Consider the following 22,418-nt stretch of genomic DNA (forward strand, 5'->3'; position numbering starts at 1 on the left):
GACATTAAAGAGGCCCCTAACACAGCCCTAGACATATTCTCTGGTCTATAATGTTTACTTGATAATACACTTAGGCACAGAAAATAAACATGCTTTGGGCTAAACAGTAGCTTCACACTGCTTCTGCTGATGGAAGCTATTATTAAAAGAGTAATTGCATTGTTTCTTAGCTTTGCAACATGTTTATTATAGCCATAGTAGCCATAGTTTACACATTTTAAGGGACAGCATTTTCAACTAATGTACAAAGACACAAGGCCAAACTACTCATATCAACTATACAGTACAAAACTGTCAGTTAAGTGCAGGCCTAAACAACATACACTGAGGAACAGAGTCAGTACATATGTTCAGTGTTTTGAAGCTGTTGCCCTTTGTGATGTGCCTAGATGTTACATAAAGCCCTTCTGCATGTGGTAGGCCATGCAGTCCTGTCAGTGGAGTGGGTGAAGTCATGGGCCTTGTGTCAGAGTTGCTGTGAGGCACTCCTGCTCCGGCTGTGGCCCACGGTCCAGTCGCAGCCCTGAGTGATGTAACCCCCCTATAGTCTCTCTTCTCAGGCCTTCACCACATGGTGTGAGCAATTAAACCCGCATGGCTCAGGGGGCCTCAGCGGGCTTTGAGGACGCGGCACTCCCGGGGAATGGCATCGCTCTCGTCAGGGGAGAGAGGCCCTCTCTCCTGGGCGAAACAGCCCGAGCTTCCCATCCAGGGTGCCTGTCAGGAGCTGGAACATGAACAATAAACACACTTAATACCAACGGCATGTTTGAATGACAGTGGACTTAGCCAAATCATAGTCATGGTGGTCTTCTCTCAAAGACCACATGATGTTGTTGCTGTAGGTTGAAGATATAGATGAAGGACATAAATGGAACAGAATGTTCAGTGAATATTTTATTTAAAAAAATCTCTAACAGAGTGATTACCGTTTTCACAACTCCATTCTAAACAAGTTGTTACATAACACAACACCTGTTTTCCTCAGATAGAGGCGAACAGATGGATTCATGGTTTTGTTTTTGAAGTCACAGTAGCTCGTAAAAAATGTTCTCGTTTTTCTCTGCGGTGGCGCAGCCGACACGTGTGCATGCTGCGCTTCTACGGCTCTGTGTCCTGGGCATCTGCCATCTCACCCCGAGACGTTCCCCTAATTAGACCCTAACTACGGGTTCAGAGGGCTACACAGTGTTTGGAAGTTTACGCCAGTGTTTGTTCACAATATCATCATAAACCTTTTAGTACATGCAAACAAACACACACACACAGCAAGAGACACCAACGCGTTGTCTGCACGTTGGTGCGTTGGACTTCCAGCAGTGGAGGGCTGTTATCTCATGTTCCATGGTCAGCCAGAGGATCACGGTAAGCTAGCATTACCTCACTGTTCATGGAGCCAGCTGGGCTCCGATGCCAATGGGATCCAGTCCAGACAAGTTTTACTGGGGACCTATAGTGGATATTTACAGTCATTTCAGAACCGGTCAATGTATTAAAAAGGTAACGGGTCAGAGATTTAGAATGAGCTCAGTGAAGCCAATTACAAAATCAATACGCCTTTGTGTGCTGTAGAGGTGTTCAGAGTGAAGAGGAAAAATCTTTGTGCCAGACTGTATACTGTTGCAAACATGAGCCGCACACGCACAGCGGTGTAGAGACTCTGAACTGGAATGATCAGAAAACATGATGTTGATAGTGCAGACTATTACTGATATGACTGAAGCTCTTCTGAGAATCTGCACGCCTGAAGAAAGAGATGGAAAAGTCAGAATGGTATTTATCTGAGAACGACTCAAGTAACGACAGGCAGAGAGCATCAGCTTTACGATCCTTCTGGCGCACTTGACTTCTCCGACGGCCTCTATCCGTGGCAGACAGAGATATCGTGCAGCTGTGGGAGAAATGTCAGGAGGAGGGCACTATCAACAGAAAAGAAACTGTTATGAGTCTGCTTGTCCTGAAATCATAGTGGAAAAAAGAATGAGTGGGTTTTAATTTGAAAGATGTATAAAAAAAACTCTTGAATAACAGCAAATACTGAGCGATTTGGAATCTGGGAGCACCAGAACGAGCATGACAAACATACAAATTAAGAACTCATCAAAAACCAACGCTTGTATATTTCTTCAATCTGCCTTAGTTAATCTCTGTGTGTTTCTTGCCACATTGGCTGACCTGAACTTCCTCTGGAAAAACGAACGGCCTGCTTTTCATAGTAATAATTGTTATGACGGAGATGGTGATGAGGACCACAGCACACAAGACACAGGGAGAAAAGGCAGAGGGTGACTAAATCTACTAGATCTAACGTTTTATGATAACATATGGTTATGTGTATGTTAAAGTGGCTAATTCCTGGGGTGGACAGTGTCAAAATGGCTTCATTCGCACATTCATCTACCAGCATTTTAAAAAATTGCCTTCACCCATTTTTGCTGTGTATCTTTTCGTCTGTTACCAAAACCCAGTGGCTAGTTCTGAGCATGAAAGATACATCTGAATTAAAAGTTCTTCGTAACACTGTTATGTAATATGAAATTCTTCTCAAACGTTGGCTAAAAAGCAAGGGCAAAGCCGTAAATCAACAGTTCAAGGAGAGTTGCATGGTGAACTTTTTGCAATACTCGGTGATGTGCTTCTAAGTATAATATTGGCACGGAGAACAGAACTGCAATAAATGTATTGTATAACTGCAGTTCACCTCTTAAATACCAAAGCCATCTTCAAAGGATGCAGTGTGTCAACGACTACAGTAAAAGCCTTGGTAATGCCCTGATCTATCTCTATTTATCTTATCAACAGCAAGGTCGCTCAGGCTTGCAAGGATTTAATGGGGAATGTAACTATATCTGGTGAGTAGAAATGGTTGGAGAGATTTAAGATTTCATTACCTCAGTGCTGTAGAACATAAGAAACTGCTGATAGTACCCTGTGCATAAATCCAATACTATGAGTTCAAGGGTAAAGTTACAGCCTGTTTATGTCTGGGCATTTTTAGTTTATGACCTCAAAATAGCAACAGAAGATGAAGAAATAACCATTTCAACGTTATGTCAAACGCCTATGGTGTGTGATGCCCGGATATTCACTGACGTTAGCATACCAACAAGCTCCAGACCATCTCTCTTGTACCATAATGTAACACACCATTTGTACCTCAAATGGCCCTGTAATGAACACAGTGAAAGGTAATGAACGTAATGAAGAATTCAAGAATAAACTTGAATTTTACATATAGTCCCTTTAAGGACACTGGGCTGTTGTTGGTCACTGCCATCTGTGGGACATTTTCATTTTCAAACATGGCACAGAATAATAAGCCTGTACATCCATCATAAAACCTTAAGAGCTGATGTTCCTCTGAGGCGTGCAGGACGGCAGAGGTGGTTTCCTGATTGAACAGGTTTATAGCAGGGCATACCTTTGATAGTAGGCCAAGGAGAGAAGAAGGAGAAGGAGGAAACTCATGTCCCAAGCTGGTGTGAAATTCAGTATTAACCAGAGGAACCCTACACTGTTTGCTGTTTCACTGCGCCTTGAACCTCCAAGAAGACAACTTTCAGGAGAGCAATATAACTGGCGCAGAAAGAGAAAAAAACACACAGAGAGGACTGATGTAAAGGTGCTTTGGCAGCAGACATCATTTCCAGCATTACACACTGCTACTGCTGGAAATGGGATTTCCTGATTTGAAAGCAGAAAGACATAGTCCTTCAGGAAGAAAGTGCTGGCTTTGCAAGATGTTGTTAACTGGTTTGTACTGTACGTCTGTTACGACTCAGGTTGATGACTGCACCTTACTTGCGCAACATCAGTTTTAGTGATGGTGGGTCTTACAATAAATCAATCAATTACATTAATCAATTTCCATCTTTAATTAGATTAAACCCTATTTGACCAACTATGCATATATCAAAAGCATATGAATGTGGATGCTGTGTATTCAAAAGTAAATAATTAATATAAATACATGCTACACTATGTTCCTAAGAGGCTTTACAATACAACATCAGCAGAGGGATACTCTGGGGATGGTCACTGGCCCTGGCAGGATGACCCTAAGATTGTCAGAGGGAGAGGGATGGAGGCAAGTTCTTGCCCCCAGAAAACTTATGGTGGTGTAAGAGACGGGTCACACCTCCACACAAACTTGCAGAGGTCAGTGTAGCATGTACCTCATGACCAGTGCTTGTGGAAAATTCAGAGCATTGGCAGGTGATTTGACGCCAAGACCAAACTGCACATTTAGGAGCTCACCCTGAGTGAGAAAAAAATACTGTATGCAACCCTAGAGCACATTTCCTCTTAGGCCCGAGGTGGTGACTCAAGCCTGGATATATCTACGCACAGGGCAATCCAAGGTTATCAAACAAAAGATCACAAGTATTGACCTTAAGGAATCCAGTTCCCAAGACAAGTGCTAATACTTCTGTATCACGTGATGATATTTAACACATTTAACAAACACAACAGACAGTCTTGAAGGACAGATAAATATTGACATCTGATCAAAAATATAATAACTTGTTTTGAGTGATTTCCTTGACGTATTAATGGACATACCGTATGTGTCAGCTCTTAATCTATGCCTGTTTTGTCACTTTGATGGTGCAACATAGCTTGTTGAACTCTCCTGGGAGTGCAGATGAAAAAATAATGGAGCAAGCCATTGCACGTCCATGGCTGAATATTTTCTACAATATTTGGACCCCCGACAGTAAAGTCAACAAAGGTGCTTTTTACCCAGGACACCATTCTGTTTTCTCAGCTTTGCTCACCATGTAGCATCGCTATCAAATTATGACAGTCTCATTCCGCTGGAAGCCATCCACGGAGACAGAGACAAAGAGAGAGAGAGATAAAGAGGGAGAAAGAGGGAAAGAGGAGGGATAAAAAAGCGGGAGAGAAAAACAAGAGCAGGGGAGGATGGGAACGGAAAAAAAAGCATGTGTCCTCTTCATGCCTTTCTCATCATGAGAGGCTGTTTCAATTGGGTTACCAGAGAGCATTTCCACCCGGTGCGGCCCTCCGTACCCCCATACCTTCAGTCACACGATGGGGTTGTTAACTCTGAAACGTATTAAGCGGTGGGAGTCCTCCTGAACGTGCCGATGATCTCATGGCTTGGCAGAGCTGGTCAAAGCCTTCTCGGCAGCGTGAGGCCACGGCGGTGGCCGCCTTCTATCGACGTGCAGCGATGACACGGGTGATGCGATAGAAGTAACCCAAACAGAGCGCAGCCTCCAGAGTCTATTGCTCAAAGTTGACCCACAAACCTGCTCAGCCCAACTCCAAAACGTCTTTCAGTGGGTTATTTCTCATCCTTGACAAGGTTAAAATGGCTGTGATTTCATTCAGCAGTGCTGTTGAATGTGCTTGCGATGATAAGTCTCAGATGTTTAGATGACTTCAGTTTCAGCTTCTGTCAGCCCCAATTCTTCAGTGGGTTAGCCTAGTTTGGAGTTCTCACTATGGGTTAAAACCACAGTATGCAGCAATTTGCCACTTTTTAAAGCATGTTTTTTTATATAAGGAAATAGTACTGGTATTCCATCTTCAGATGACTATTCTTTTCTTTCTTTTCAGATAAACACACCTGTCATTCCAACGAGCCACTGAGGCTTTGCATTATGCAGTTCTGTAGCCTGGGCCAGACCACCCAATGAAAATGTAAAAACAGCTCTCACAGCAGGCCAATGCCAACTACATGAGTTAGCATGCCAGCAAGCCTTTCATCTTTGCCAACTTTGCATTTCTAGGTGTTTTTACGTGCCTTTTCACTTTTAGCTGTTAGATTGCTCATTTCCACCCAAAACCCCCTGCATGAAGAAGCACATTGATAAGGAGTGAAAAAAGGCTACAGGGAACACTGTTATAGTATGCAAATGCTGCTGAAAGTGCCAAAATGCATAATATTTTTGATTGCATTTTGAATGCACAGCAGCACATGGATAAGGGTGATAACAAACATATGATGCGATACAGCCAAAATCACACCATTGCCAGAAGGATACCACAATCTCAGTAAATAGCTGAGTAATTGTAATTGTGAAAATTAATTGGAACCAACAACTCGCTGGCTCTCTCATAGGCTTTAAATGAGTCATGTATGGAGTGCTGCTGCTGACTGTGTCACTGTCTAGATCTCACTGGTCAAGATGTTGTACTAAACAACCTGAGGGAGATGTAATGTCATGCAGACTATCTACTGTAGGACACAGGGAGTGTGCTGAAACAGTTTAAAACCTTTAAACAGCAAAATCGTTGTCTTTCAATTCAAGTTAATCCCATAATCTCACTCTTATTTGCACTTCTGGTTGCTGGCCCCATACAACAAAGAGATAAACAAAGAGAAGAAAGCCTACTTCTGCCAAACATGAGATCAACATTAAATTAAAGTTAATTAGAAGCAGATAGACCCCAAACAAGAAAATCCAAAACAGATTAGTGTATTTTAGGGGATGAAAATTAACAGGGTCACTCGGCCCACCAAAGAATTAGATCTTCTAAATGACGAGAATGTTTACATTTCACTTGCTTCACTAAAAAATCCAAAGTAGCCTTTATTAGTCATTTATATTAAAGCCAAACACTGCAGAACTGGAGTAAGGAGACAACTCCAAGAAAGGTCTAAACTAAGTCTTCTTCTTTCTATTGACAATCATAATGCAACTTTATATTTCAAAAATCTAAAAAACAAGTAAAAAACAAGAATTTCTGTATCCCAGTCCAACTACAGTCTGACCTTGCCAGAGTGATTAGCATCAAAACCTTATTAGACTGTGCACTGCGGGTGGAAGCCTTGCACAAAGAGAAAGCATCTGTTCCCAGACACTGATCTGAACCCTCGAAGATCTTTTAGGATCACAATCCCCCATTGACTAGATGTCTTTCCCAGATGCTGCTGTGCCTCTATTTGTGTCACAACCGTAAAGGATTGTACACAGTTCCACTGGGCTGATGACAAACAGGCATTTATGTAGAGATTAAATGAGAGATTAAATAAACAGCATTTAATGAGAGATTAACATTTATGGTGCCATGGGCTGTGTCCATGCACTAAATTGCAAAGATTTACTAAAGGCAAATTCTTGTTTCTTGTGTTTTCCAAATCCCCAAACTCTAGAATCTAGAGTTGGGCACAAATTGTGCAGCTGGTCAAGCATCAGGAACTAACTATGTGTTGACAGTGAATAAAAGGAAATCTTAGGGGGCTAGTGTCATAGCAACCTCCTGTCGAGAAAATATACTACGTTTGATGTCAAAAATTATGCCGTTTTTGGCATTCTGAAACTCATCAATCCACATGTATCTGTTTCCAAGCCAAATTTCCGCATCAGACTTCCGCCCAATGATAAAAAAAATAAATTGTTTGAAATACACACAGCTTGATCCAAAGCTGCAAAACATCTTTTGGCCAGCCCATTATTTCATTTCTAGATTTGTTTACTGTCAATTTAAAACATCCTTCTGGGCATTTGGTGAACTGACTCTGAAGTTTATGGCATGCCTTGATAAACGCTCACAAATGTTTTTAAAGCTAAATGGAATGGGACGAAAGAGAACATAAACCAATTGTTTAAGACCAGGTGAAATCTGTCTGGAGTTGTGGGTGGTCACTTGCTTTTGGGAAGAACTGTTAGATAAGGCCCCGTTTAAGCACAAGGTCCAGCTGACTCACAGCAGCATCTGGAACACAATGAGATTATGAGCTGGCTTGGTTGCTCTGGTCAGTCAGTGACCGCAAAGAATTATTGTTGATAGGAATTCAGCTGGATACACCAAAACTGATGCCATGTCTTGAAATAGTGATGAAAGCGATATTTAATATCATGTTTTCAGTTTTTTAACAATCATTTTGCTCAACAAAAATCAGATAGAAACTCTGGTCTGAAACAGCTCTTTTTTCAAGATAGATTTCTCAAGAGTAATTAAAATAATATCCTGACGTTTAAGCGATGTCTGATCTAACGCCACCTTGTAACAAGGAGTGTGACACCAAGCAGTAAACAGACTCTTCAAACACCATGTCAATTTACCAGTGTTCTGACAGCCACATTCGGAGAACAGGGGAGACGGACGTGCATTTTGTTCTCTGCGCGTTATTTCTCGCCACACAATCCATCATCAGCAGCGGCAGCAACAGCAGTGGCACAACGTTTTCTGAATCAGAACAAATGATGCAAGGAGAACTGGAGCATATGGGTCCATGTGTCAGACAGATCTCCACACCAGGAGGGAACATGCTGTTCTTCTATCAAACTTGGAGAGCAAGTTGGGAAAGAGTCAGTGTAGGCATCCAAATAGGGAAGGTGCTGTTTTTTTTCAGAACCAAATGTGTGTAGAGGAAAAGAGCTTGCTACACACACGGCAGTTCCATATTCGGGCTCATATATCTAGGACTCATGTGCGTCTCCAAATTTTTGGTTAAAAATGGAAAATTTTACTTTGTAAAAAGTCCAAATGCTTGGATCTAGAGAAAGCATTATTTTACTAACTGAAAAGTAATCGCATAACACCACAATAAAATGTGATAAAATAAAATGTTGACTCAGACTGCAAAATTTGATTTCAAAACATAATCCATTGACCTAAATCCATGGCCCACTTTCCTGAGGAAATATGTAGGAGACATTTGGGCCTAGATGCCTCATCTCACATGCTGACAGGAAGTGAAAGGTAGGGGGGTTATGGTGATGACATCACGTTTCTACAGCTTTTTCACTTCATGGCTGTCATGGGCCTTTTTCTATAGCCCGCAATATAAGAATACAGCCAAGGGCTACAGCTACAGCTGTTTGTACAGTACGGCCAAACTCTACTGTAAGAAATAATTCAAAGTGACCACATATAGCAGCATGTGTCCACATGGTCTTAGAGAAAGACAAATATGCTTTGGCTGAAATAAAACGCAATGTTGTACGGAGGACTTGTAGCGATGAAAGGCTCTGTCTGACGATGGCACTGTATTCTGTGCCATCAGCACAATCAGCATTGGCATAGGAGGTTAAACCAGCGAGGGCGGGTAGAAGGGAAGATACAGTGGAAAAAGTTCAAAGCATAGTTTTCATAAACTATGGCCCTTGTTGGGAAAATGAATCAAGAAATTGCAACGTTTAACAGGAGAGTTTGCAGTCTCGCCAAACCTTTTCTGTCAGGCGCATCAAAGGCCCACTCTCTGTAACATACAATAATTCTGTATGTCACCCAAAACTTGCATACAAGCAGAGAACTGATCCTGATGTTATGTAAAAATGCTTGCATTAAATAAAATAAGTAAATGCATGTTTTCTAATTCCTTTTGTTTAATTAACATTTTTATTTAGCACTGTGCAATGCAAACTTGATTTAAAAAACAAAAACATTAATCCAAGTGGAATAATAATTAGTCATGATCATTATCAATCTGCATGTTTCCATCTTTTTCTAAATACATGCAGCATGACGATATACTTGGAGTAAACTTAGACCATGTTTAAACAGACTAAAAAGCTCCAATAGTTAAAAAAAATAACCTTGACACACTTCATGCATAATGTCTTAAGAAGTGTGCTAAGACTCTGCAGCTGTAACGTTAATTCTTTAATCAAGACAACGAACGGTTTCCATTTCCTTACACAACAGTGTACCCAAATCAAGGCTCAGCCCTGACGACAATGCACTACAGACCAGGACATGCATATCCCTAGCATGTGTCTGTATCTGTCCTGCTTGTGCAATGCACTACAGACCAGGACATGCATATCCCTAGCATGTGTCTGTATCTGTCCTGCTTGTGCAATGCACTACAGACCAGGACATGCATATCCCTAGCATGTGTCTGTATCTGTCCTGCTTGTGCAATGCACTACAGACCAGGACATGCATATCCCTAGCATGTGTCTGTATCTGTCCTGCTTGTGCAATGCACTACAGACCAGGACATGCATATCCCTAGCATGTGTCTGTATCTGTCCTGCTTGTGCAATGCACTACAGACCAGGACATGCATATCCCTAGCATGTGTCTGTATCTGTCCTGCTTGTGCACATGTTAAGGGGATGACATTTTATGTGGTTTCCTCTCAGAGGGTCAGTGGCCTCATTCCATTCCATTCATGTAGAGCATACAAAACATAGGGCCAATGCAGGCAAAGGCAGAATTACACTGCCCGTGGGCTGAGCAGTTGAGGCTTTTCAAACAGAGGACTGCAGAATATATTCCAATGCCTCATCTCTAAGAAAGATGTTCCGACTCCAAGAGTAGAAGTATCTTTACTTCATATCACTCCATGGAACCAAAACTGCATGGTTCAGTAGTGCTTTTTAAATGGAAAAAATAACTACTTTCGAAGCACACACACACACACACACACACACACAAACCAATATTTCCTCTGCCCTTTGTCCACAGGGATGACCTCAAAGATTAAGACATTTTACAGCTTTTACTGACAGGCTGCAAATGGCTTACACCGACAGGCTACCTAAGGCTAAATGTATTTCTCAATGCCTGTTTAACACTCTGGCTCTGCACAAAGGGACTTAGGGCCACCTGAGAGAATAGCCCCGGAGGGCTGCAAAGCAGGAAGACTAGTCTCGCCGTCCGCCTCTGCACAGCTAATCTCCCACAGGTGCACCTTACTCCTATTGTCAGGCATGACACATGGCCATGAAACAGGAACCTTCCTCTTTGATGTCGAGGAGGATGAGCCTCATCTCGAGGAGCGCTTCCCCTCCAAGGAATGTGTCGGTCTTGATCAGCATCTGGAATTACTTTTTTATCTTCTTTGCGAGAGCCATTCCACCGAAGAGAAAAAACCCATACTGTCAGACAGCGGATGGCTTCTCCAAGTCCTCTACTACACTCATGGTAACATACATGGAGCACCTGCACTTTTTATCACACTCAAGTGAGGACAAGGTCACTGTAAATCATTTAATTCGTAATAGTTTGTTTTGCAACAGCCTTTTATAACAGAGGCTCTCAAATAACTTATTCTGAGAGGGCCACAAAACACTCAAGCTTCAAATTAAACAAGAATATGGAAATGCAACAGGATGCTAGATCAGCCTGGCTTCAAAGTAATGCAACTTGGCTCACAACAATGATTTGGTAAAAATTCAGATCAGTTGGAATTCCCTCTTTAATCAGTGCCTCTTCAGAACCGTGCTGACAATGTGGTCCACCCATGTTTATCCCTGTTAACATGTACAAACTGTCTATCATCAATCATTGTCCCAGGGGACCTAACACCATTAATCAACAAATACAGCAGCTGGGTGTAAACAGCAATCAAATGTAGGCAGAGGGAATCAAGAGAGCATGGGGCTTTGCACTTCACAGATTGTAAATTAGTGACAGATTTAAGAGGCACTTGTTTATTGGGCTCTTAGTTACATTTTTGAACACATTCAAATGTAGTGCAAATACAGCGCATTTAATATCACAGTACGTGTACCTCCTACAGTTTTTATGTGGCTTTTATTTCTTTTTAGCATTTTAAATGCCAATAAGACTTGTAAAATCGGACTCTTTCACATATGTGTATACTATTTGACATAAATCTGGTATGCTTTTTAAATGCTTTTGGAGCTGTTGTCAAGAAAGTCCGTAAACATAAATCTGCTGAAGAGCAGACGTGATCCAAGTACACAAAATGACAACAGGACTGTGTTGGCCCTCATATTTTCCACTTCTCTATGTTACAATAGATCTAAATCCATTCTGTCCTAAAACATCATTGGTTTTCCTATTCATCTTTTTTGTTGTAATGTATTCAACAGGTTGTTACAAAAAAGCCTCCTTGGGAATTACATAAATTAAAAAAATAACTTTTTTAATCACGGAATATAAATCCTCTTGTGCAACAAGTTCAAAATGCTTAACTGATCCAGGCATATTTGTTGTTTGTATCAGTGTGTTTGCTAGACAACTTTTAGTCTAATGTCTTTTTCAGACCAGATAATTTCCAATTACCTAGCATTAAAACCACAGGACATTACAATCACGTATCCCCCATCAGCATTTGAACTCCATAACAGAATATCATTGTGATGTCAACATCCCATTAAATTGCTCAACGTTCTACAGTTTCTTCTGCTCTATGCAGTAAATCCTATTAACTAGTCAGTAGACCTGACACCTTAAAATAAAAAGTCTTGTGAAGCTTGTTGTGATAATATTTTTTCCTTTCTTTTTTTCTGGTTGACTTAAACAATTTGTATGGAGCTGAAGTCTTTTCCTTTTCATGCATCGGTCAGCATAGTCTAAGAAAACAAAACACTTCAGAATTTCTGGTGAAAAAAAGGTCTCCACGTCCCAGCTCACGGCAGGGTCACGCAGTTTCCTGTCTGCCTGAGTGCTGCAGCGAGAGAAGTGCATCAGCTGTGCAGCCACCTCCAGGTGCAAAAGGAAGGCTGATGTAATATGAAGTCATTTAGACACTCCATCACTTCAAAAAAAAGGGGAAGGAAAGCCAGGCCGGGATGGAAGGTGAGGGGAATAATAACACAGTAATTTCAGGCTGCGACACGGGGTCACAGTGGAAAGATGAGTTGTCTTTGTTTCCTGAAGGAGTTCATCTGCTCTTCCTTGTCTGTCTGATTTGAAAGCCAGGTCAAACCTTGAAAGTGCAAGTCTTTTTATCTATTTTTAGACACCTGTGCTATAAAATAATGATAAAATAAATATAAATACAAATTATGAAAAGAAACAAAAAAAAGCATAAAAACAGGTATGTGTGTGTTTCACACCAAATAAAAATATTTTCCTCTCATAACTTATTTAAACCTGGCATATCAAAATTTCAAAAGGCCATGGCTTGAAAGTCGTCAGAGATAAAGTCCTACTGTTAATGTAAAAATCTTTGAGTATAAACAAAAGTTTATGAAGGGGGTAAATTTGCTCATCTAATTTGCCACTGGATGGTAAGCACCTCAAATTATGCACCTTTCAGTAAATACTGGATGTTGAACTATTTGAGCAGGTTTACTTTCTTTTTGTCATATTACCCAAATAACAAATTAACAGGAAAACAGTAGGCCTAAGATGTAACAATAGTAAACTATTACTAGCCTGTTCCACAAACCGTTATTATAGGTCTACAATAAAGTAGCCTGGTCAAATCAGTACTATCGCGGGTGACTTTGTATTTCTTCAGAGCTGTCTGTACCACGTCCATTACGGACACTATCATCACGATTACCACTGCCACCTCGAGCTATTTTGGGCAAAGGATCGAAATAAGCATGGTATGCTTAGTGGACACCATCATACGCAAAGACGCACCTCCATTCACAGACGCACCGTGACTATCACTGTCAATAGACGATCGATCATTATATAATCTCCAAAAGGCAGATATTCTCCTTCTGAATCAGAATAGGTGAATAGCATAGCCTACCCAAGACTTCATCACACGTGAACGTTTTTTCAACATTTGGTGTAGGCCTATTTCTACTTCAATTTGTGCAAAACTATGGCCTGCATCGCTTACAAACATATGCACGTCTTCATGTTTCTCGCATGTAGGCTAATACACTGTATTTCCTGAAAACTGTGTGCAGCGATTTTGGGCTTGAATCAAGCTCTGGATGTCTAGAGTACAAATGAGATTTGCTACCGTACTTGAATCTATCGTCTATTTTAACCAGTGTCGTTGTTTGTTCCAATTAAAAATACCCTCAAGGGCCGAATTACATTATTATTTTGTAATAGGCCGTGGGCCGGAATTGGGCCGGGCGCGGGCCGGATCTGGCCCGCGGGCCGGGAGTTTGAGACCCCTGCTGTATGTCCTGTATAGAGCTACATGCAAGCTCTCTGATCTAGCGTATCTCCTGTGCAATATAGCTCTTGAAATATGTGCTATTTTCGGTAATTGTGAAAAATAGCAGTATTCCTTGTAATAAATTAATTTTAACGAATGTTAAATGTTCATGACTCCTAGTTGGAATGGCCTCTCTTCACTAGCAAGTTGGCCCATGGACAGTTTGTGAACATGATTCGAAGCACAGCAGGAGCAGAACACCTTTTTACTTGTGGAATAGTGGCAATAGAGAAGCGCCCCCCCACACCCCCACATAGTACACACACATGTAGCCTCACCAATCATGTTTATGCGTAGAATTACAGTATACATTCTAGAACACTCTCAATAATTCCGAAGTGTTACATAAATCACACAGCTGCAGCACATGAATCATGCTTTCCCTCACAAAAACGTCCTATAGCACCGCCGAAGAATATACATTTTATGACGCTGTAAATTCAAGCCTGACTCCACTTAAAAATTGAGCCTGAATTCCCTTGTCCCCCTTGCGATAATGTGGGACATTTTGTTCATTGTGTTCACGGTCAACCAATGGAAAAGGCTTCTTTAATGACAATAGCATATGAAAATGCCTCATTTGAAGCCAACGACACTCATCCTGAATGTCATATGACACAACAAGGATGGAGAGAGGATCTGAGCCCTTAGTGCCTTGTGGCATCTGTTGTATAAACACCCTCCATATCCCTTTGAGCTTTGAGCATTCACTCTTATGCAGGTAGTGAAAGAACTAAGCTCCATTGGAAAAAATAACTTTTGAGACTGAAGACATTTTAAATGTTTCCAACGTTTTTCTCTTTCCTCCATTTTAAGAATAACTATGCAAGTACTGTATGACCCAAGGGACTTCTAAAACGTGGCTACACTGACCATTAAATGAAAAAAATAAACACTGACAGGGGGAGGGGGGGGTCGGCAGTGGGACCAAGGCGGAGAAGCAGGGCCCCACTCGTGCTGCGGCCTGCACAACTACACTCCACACGGCTCTTTATGGGGTATTGGAAACCCTCAAAGGGGGGGGGGGGGCTCTCCTGTGGATCTACTCAGGCATCCAAATTTAAGCCCGGGCCACCTCCGGACGCCGGGGTGAACTAATGGACCGTGTGGCTTACCGAGTTACGCATCCACCCAACCACACCCACCCACCCCTGGCCAGCCACCCCCGTGACAGAGGCAGGATACCCCTGGATCCTGAGGGGGGTTTTGGAAAGCTCTGGCCACTGAGCTATCCTGGGGCTTCCCTCTGGAAATCTACACAGCGTGGTGTGTTTTTATACTCAGTGAGCTTCAGAAAATCTGCAATGCTGGGAGTCCACTCTTGGGAAGGGATACACAGAGAAACCTGAGCAACTTTTTTTCCCTGTCAGGTCTGGTAAATGCATTTGGAAAAAACTATTCTGTCACCAGATAGATGTTTTACTCATGACAGTGTAATCAATAAGAAATCAACCAACAGAGGGCCCAGATGCTTACTTGAGGTTGATCCCTGGGGTGGAAAAGCCCTATGTAAAAACAGAGGGTTAGTACTGAAGGTTTCTTACCTCAGGTGTGGCTGGATTGAAGGAAACATTTAGGACAGTGTCTGTGTGTCTCTGAAGTTTGTAGAGGTAGCTGCTGCTTCGGATGTCATAGACATATGCCTAGAAAAGAGTGACGGTTGAACAGTTTAGCAATAAGTAGTACTGCTGGACTTTTAATTCTACTTTACATGCAGAGAGACCTTTATGGATTATTTATTCACACCATTAAGCATCCTCAATAACTGATAGATGTATTTAATGTAAAAATGTCATGTATTTCATGTAAAAAGACACAGATCAGGTAAGGAAACATTTGAGGCATGATGGATGTTGCTTCTTTGATTTCAATCAGTTTCCGGGCATCCGTCAAATGAAGTGCTGTGATTAAATGAGAATGAGACAGCTGAAAGGAAGAGAGAACGAAAGAGTGAGAGAGGGAGATAAGGACCGTAGTGAGAGTGCAGAGGGAGAAAGAGAGAGAGAGAGAGAGAGAGAGAGAGAAAAGAGAAAGGAGCCATCTGCCACTAGCGCAGATAAAAACAGATGTTGGGATGTTTGTTACCAGACAGCGACTGGTCGAGTTCCTGCAGATGTTTCCTATTAAAGCGCTCTCGGAGCCCACTGAGCGTGCTCCTCGAAATGAGCAGGGAGAGCGGCGCGAGGGAGCGAGCGAGCCGCCCCACTGATAGTCAGGAGTCGTGGTAGCTAACAGGGCCGTGAGTCAGGAGACAGATGAGACAATGACGGTTCCTTCACTGCCACTGTGGCGCACTGGAGGTCTAACCCGTCTCTCCAAGCCAGCCCTCTGTGTTTAAAAACGTCTTTGCTGTTTATGTACTGCCCCAAACAAAAAACTAACAACTGCCCAAAACAAAACTACACCCTCTAACGACCTTTGAAAACCCTTAAAATCCTTCTCTGTCAAAATTAGGCCCTGCGCAGAACACAAGGAACCACTGAGACTGAAGTAAAACGATATAGTGTTAAACTACAGATATTAAAACAACAACTCTTTTGGTTTAAACGTCTGGGAACAGTTATGGAGCCCTACATATTATATGGAAATATGTACGAAAATCACAAAAATGCTCTGTTCATTTTAACAGCACAGAGACAATGGGCTCCATACATAATGTCCCATATCATCTGAATTTGAAGCTTCTTCAGGGGTCAGAAAGGTAATGTGAGCTCTGCCCCCCCCCCCCTTTCTGATTGTCCTTTGAAATACTGAGACAAGTACAAATGCCTTTGGCTTATGAAACTCTCGGAGCAGCCACAAATAACGTTGGAGTAGCTCACTACCGTACTCACTGTCTGCTTCCAAGAACCACTGGAAGCACTCTCTCCACGCAGATCCACTAAGACCTGGCCCTGCCAAGTTTAATGTGTTATTCCCTTTGGCTTCAACAAATGCAGCAGCGAAAGACTGAGGCAGGGGGAAAAAGAGGAGTCTGAATCTCTGACATGTTGGCTGTCTTGTAAAGCCAATCTCAGATATAAGGTGGAAAAGTAATTAGGAAGTCACTTCGACAACCAAAAAAGGTTGCCTTCCACGAAAAGCGATGAGACGCTTAAGAACATGGCACGCAAAAGAACTGTTGTGCTGCAAGCACGCGTTGGCCTATTTCTGTTCCAGTTTTGGCTACTTTTTGTCAACAGAGTTCATAGTCTCAGAGTTAATAGATGCTGTCAGTTTCATAACCCATCTTACTTCAGTAGTCAAAATGCACCATGCTAGAAATACAAATCATAGGCCATACTAGAGACCTTACACTTTATCAACATGGCAACAACACAGCCAACCCATAAATTATTCAGAGAAGAGAATATAATATAATACAATATAAAACAAAATAAGACGCAGCTATCCATGTGGACTACAACACCTCAAGTGAAGTATTAAGATTCTGCACTTGGCTCCAATGAGCCTCTGGCACAAGGGATTTGGCTGGAAAAAGCCACTTCCATTTGACGTGGTAACATGGCACACATATATCACTGGACAAACATGGTAATGCTTGGTTTGGCAGGTCCATACAGCTGAGGATTTCTCAGCTCCCACTGCTCTGAACCAGGGCAGATTTACTATTTGCCGAAGTGTGGCTTTCAGGCATTTTTCGTCAACTACTTTGTAATTATTCTACAAACATCGTGGCTATCCTCTTGAGAGGCACCATGCGACCAGTCGCAACAAAATAAAATCTTAAATGGCAGCAGATTTAATATAATTACTCACAGCAGAGGTCATTAAGATTGATTTCTACCAGGACATTCCTTTACAAAGCTCCTTAAAAACCCAGGCCCTGATTTATGAAAGGTTTAAGTATGTTAAAACACATTCAAACTTCAGTGACAAGCAGTACATTTATTTCTACACAGACACTATAGAACAGTGCAATGCCATAGCTGATATCAGATATATCTACACTGTGTGAGTCTATCTACAGCAATCTTTAATGCATCTATAGTTTTCTGCTCCCTATAGCCGCTTACTTATAAAAAATAAAATAAAACATTGCTGTTGATCTAATCAGTCGTAATAAATCTACAATTTTCTGAAGCATGAAATAAACAAAACTCTCCTTTCATCAGTTGGTTAGTTCTGATATTCTTATGAAATTCATGTACGTTTTATTTTTCCTTCCTTTATTAGACTAAACAAACTGTGGACTGTGACAACTATGGAATGTTTTTTGTGACAAAATTAAATAAATAAATGAAATATGAAATAAAAGATTAAATAAATAAATGAAATCGTTGTTGTTATATGTTTGGTGAGTTATCACTATTAATAAGCCTGTGTCCTTACGTCCAGTGTGGTTCACATGTAGCCAGTCTGCGCTGGATCACTTCCAGAGCTATCGTGTTTTTGAGGCAGCAACCAATTAGCAGCTAGGTCCCGCCTTGATGGGTGACTGACTGTATTTATTTATTTCATGGCACATTGCAAGACCATGCATATGGAATGTCAATGTCAATGGCAATATCAATATATGTTTTTTATTGATTTATTTCACATTTTATTTATTTATTTAACTTTTTATTTATTTATTTCACATTTTATTCATTTATTTATTTCACTTTTTATGTATTTATGTAATATTTAATTTATTTATTTCATATTTTATTTATTTATTTAATATTGTCACAAAAAGCATTCCATAGAAAACTAGAGGTTTTTCCGTAATATTTTGGAAGAGTGCACTTGATCACACATCTAATCCCATTTCCTTACTTAGAGAATAAATGGGTATGAACAAATTGTGGAAACCAACAAAAACTGGTAGACTATGCATGAATATACCAGCACTCTTTACAGAAACCTACATAAATCAGGAAAAAGGTTCTTACATTCTTGGTTTACCATTTCAGCCAATTTTCCAATTGTACAAATTTAAGTGAATATTAAAACTTTATGACCTTGAGGCACAAATACCAATCTTCATTGTACCCAAACCAGGAGATACACAGTAGAGTGTACCAGTCGTCCTACCAGTCCCCTTTAATGCTATATCTTGCAACGTTAACACAATCTAAACTCAGGGTTCCCACTCTACGTGAAATTTAAAGTTCCATGACTTTTCCCTGACAAAAAAACCTGAATTTCGATGACCTACTTTATAATGAAGGGTACAATATACCGACCAAAGATATCAGAACAGTCGCATAGTGTTTAAGAATCTTTTACTTTTTTTCAGAGCGGGAGATAAATGGGTATTGAATAAACAAAATAGGACTAACTACAACTACTCAAACAAGCAATGAAGCTAATAACCAGATATACCAATTCTGAGTGGAAATATATTTGTATTAATGTATTTCGGCAAGTCAATGTTAAACTGCTACAACAAAATTCCCTGATATTCCAAAAAATCCATGACCTGTGGAAGCCCTGTAAACTAAAGGGCCGTTCACACCAAGAACGATAACTATAACGATAACTGTAACCATAAAAGTATAAGTATAAGTATAAGTATAAGTATATATACTTTTTTGATCCCGTGAGGGAAATTCGGTCTCTGCATTTAACCCAATCAGTGAATTAGTGAATCACAAACACTCGGGGAGCAGTGAGGGATTAGGTGCCTTGCTCAAGGGCACTTCAGCCGCGGCCCACTGGTCGGGGCTCGAACCGGCAACCCTCCGGTTACAAGTCCAGAGTGCTAACCAGTGGGCCACGGCTGCCCCTAAAAGTGTCGTGGCCTTTATTGAAATATATCCTTTAGTTTATATATCTTTTATGTAGTATCTTTATTCTGTGTAATATCATTGTTTTGTGAAACTGAATTCTGTAGTATGTTCAGTGTGGGAAAGGAAGACTGGTTTAAGTGAAAGAGCAGGCCTGGCAGAAAATGGCATAGATAAGGTTTGGTGACAGGAAATGTATACAAAACCTAAAGAATGTAGGAATAACAGGATGAGAGGGCAAAGGTGGAGTACCATATATTACTTGGTCAGTTATCTGTAAACAAAGTGGGTGCTGTCTGGGATGACTTGAAGGGGTATAAAGGCTGGACAACAGCCAGAAGATGTTAGCTCACTTTGCTCACTGCTCACTGCTTACTTTGCTTTCACTTAATTGCTTCACCAATGCTCCGGAGTGCATTAAAGCCATCATCTGCAGTATACATCCACGGTGTGCGGACTTCTTTTGAGTTGTATTATTTAATGTGGATTTTAACACCACATAATTGGCGAGCCAGCCAGGAGTTGGAAAGGACAATATTTAAGTATCATCTCAGAGTCCGGGGTTTGGTCAGGGGAGAAGCTGATGCGCAACTTAAAATAAGGTGAGCAACTTTGCTTAATAGCAGCTAGTCTCCTCTGATCAGGCTGTACACTGAGTTATGAATACTTGTCTAAAACGTCCTCCAGTCAAAGAATCTTGCTAAAACAAAGACCAAGGGATTAATACTGCAGATTATGGTAAGCATTTGTGTGTACACTAATGTAAACAAAAGTTCTGCATGTGGAGAACTAGGCAAATTCCTGCATGTGGAGGAATACTATAGCCATATCAAAGAAGTTTTGCATGAGGAAAACTTAAAGTTCTGCATGAGGAGAACTGACTCAATTCCTGCATGAGAAGGAATGAGAGAGATAAAAGTAACAGTTTTGCATGTGAAAAACTGAAAGGTCTGCATGTGAAGACCAGGTCTGCATGTGAAGACCTCATTTCCTGCATGTGGAGGAAATAATATACTAACAAGTTGAGTACAGCTGATATCTGCTATCAGGTCTGAATAAGTTGAAGTTGAAACACTCCAAGAGTGAGTGGACATGTTGTGTAAAAGTTGTGGATGTAAAGCTAAAAGAGAATACAAAGAAGTGTTGAATGGAAGTATAATAGATGGTTAGTATGTTGCTGGTAGAATTAGAAGTCCATGGCAGAGCATTGGTAAAAGACGTCATATATTTGCATAACTTGTGATTAAGGAGAAGAGGCTGTGTGTGTGTGTGTGTGTGTGATACCAGGCAGAGGAGCTGCTGGTTGAAATAGGAAAAGGTGGGGGCTTGTGTAAACAGAGCAAATGCTGGGGACAAAGGATGTAGGTCTGAGATGGTTAAGGAATGTTGAACTGGGAAATATTGGAAAATATTTCACTTTGAAAGATGTTTGGGGAATGTTTAATACTGCAAAGTGTTGGGTTGAATGTTTTGGTCTTCCAAGATCAAGATATTAGAAATGGTTGATAATGAGAATGTGGTAGTGGGAAAATGGTTCTGAAAGGTTGGTAACGCCAGAACAGAATGGTTCTGAATTTCAGTGGGCAGTTGTCTGCAGAAGTGGAGTGCTGCTTGCTGAGAATATAATATTGCCATAATAGATGGTCAAGGCAAAAGAAGAATAGTTTCATTGCTTGACACTGGGGCTGTCATAGTCACTTTGACCTTTTAAAAATTTAATTTGCAATAATGAGAGATACAGATACAGTTCTGCTAGTTTTTGATTTTCTTTAAAATACTCTACAGTTCTAGGTTAAAAGATTTTCATGATACTGGATAAAGGCAAATGATATAAGTGTTTACATATTTTAGTCATATAGCTTACGTGCATAAATAATTAATTATGGTAGTAGTCCCATAATGTATAGTGTATAGTTTGGTTAAGCTAGTCTCTTTAGGTTTCTGTTATGTTTAAAAGGTCATTTCAAGTTAGCCTTGTTTATAATAAGATTATTATTACAAGTTAGAGAGAGTTTGTGGGAAAAATCACATCTGTGCTATGCTGTGGATGAGTAGGCCTACTGACAGATGTATAAGTAGGCCCATCATGGTTAAATATGGAGTTTTAAGATCCAGGATTTGGGATGAACGCTGATGGTGGTTCCAGGTGTTGGAAAAGTGTTGTTGTGTCAAGTGTTGATTAAAAGACTAGGATATATTGTGTATAAGTAGTAGTAGTATGTTGGCAATTGATAGGTTATATTAGTGGTAGCCTACTAATGATATATATGTTAGCTTATCAGTAGGTGGTAGGTTCAACTGTTAAATTAGCATTGTTAAGGATATGATAATAATGATAGTAGTATTAATAATATGTCTAATTAAATAGCTTAGCTATAGCATGACTAGACTAGGCTAGGTTTGCATAGTATTATTAGGCTCAGATAGCTGTTGGCATTATTAGGCTAAAGCTGGGTCAGCAACTGGCATTACTACACTGGATAGCAGTATTGAAGTTAATTTGGTTCATGGTAACATTGTTGAAGCTTAGGTATGCTACCCATACATCAGAAGACTTTAGATAGATTTTAGAAAGATTTTGTGATGGATTATAGTTCATGGAGCACCACAGTGTTATTGGGGGAAAATAATTGAATTTAAGACTCCTTTGGATAATGTTCTAGACATATATAGGAACTCAATAAGGTTTATCAATAATTCATATTACAGTTATATGTTTGGTGTATTGTGGTATGTGTGTCATGAGTATGTGTGTTATGAGTAACATCCTACCTTGTGGTGTTATGGGTGTTAATATACAATAAGATCAGGTATTGTTTCCATGTACATTTCCAGTTTAAGGTACAGGTGACTGTTTAGCTCTGAAGAGGTGGTTTGGGCAAGGTCATTTGGTTATAGAG

At 40.6% G+C, this 22,418-nt stretch overlaps 1 protein-coding gene across 1 annotated transcript in view; it reads right to left on the reverse strand.

Annotated features, from left to right (window-relative positions):
- Nucleotides 1-609: 609 nt before the first annotated feature.
- Nucleotides 610-22,418, reverse strand: part of wdr27 (WD repeat domain 27) — a 63,003-nt gene continuing 41,194 nt past the window's right edge. Inside the window, exons 23-24 of the mRNA XM_076286488.1 lie at nt 15,352-15,450; nt 610-717 (exon numbers count right to left, since the gene is read on the reverse strand). Of these exons, the coding sequence (XP_076142603.1) occupies nt 610-717; nt 15,352-15,450 (207 nt within the window). The remainder of the gene's footprint in view (nt 718-15,351; nt 15,451-22,418) is intronic.

The sequence above is a fragment of the Alosa pseudoharengus genome, unplaced genomic scaffold (assembly GCF_046254945.1).
Source record: "Alosa pseudoharengus isolate Yale_2024_CS ecotype anadromous, Long Island Sound unplaced genomic scaffold, YU_APseudo_1.1 YU_APseudo_1.1_scf_15, whole genome shotgun sequence".
NCBI lineage: Eukaryota > Metazoa > Chordata > Actinopteri > Clupeiformes > Clupeidae > Alosa > Alosa pseudoharengus.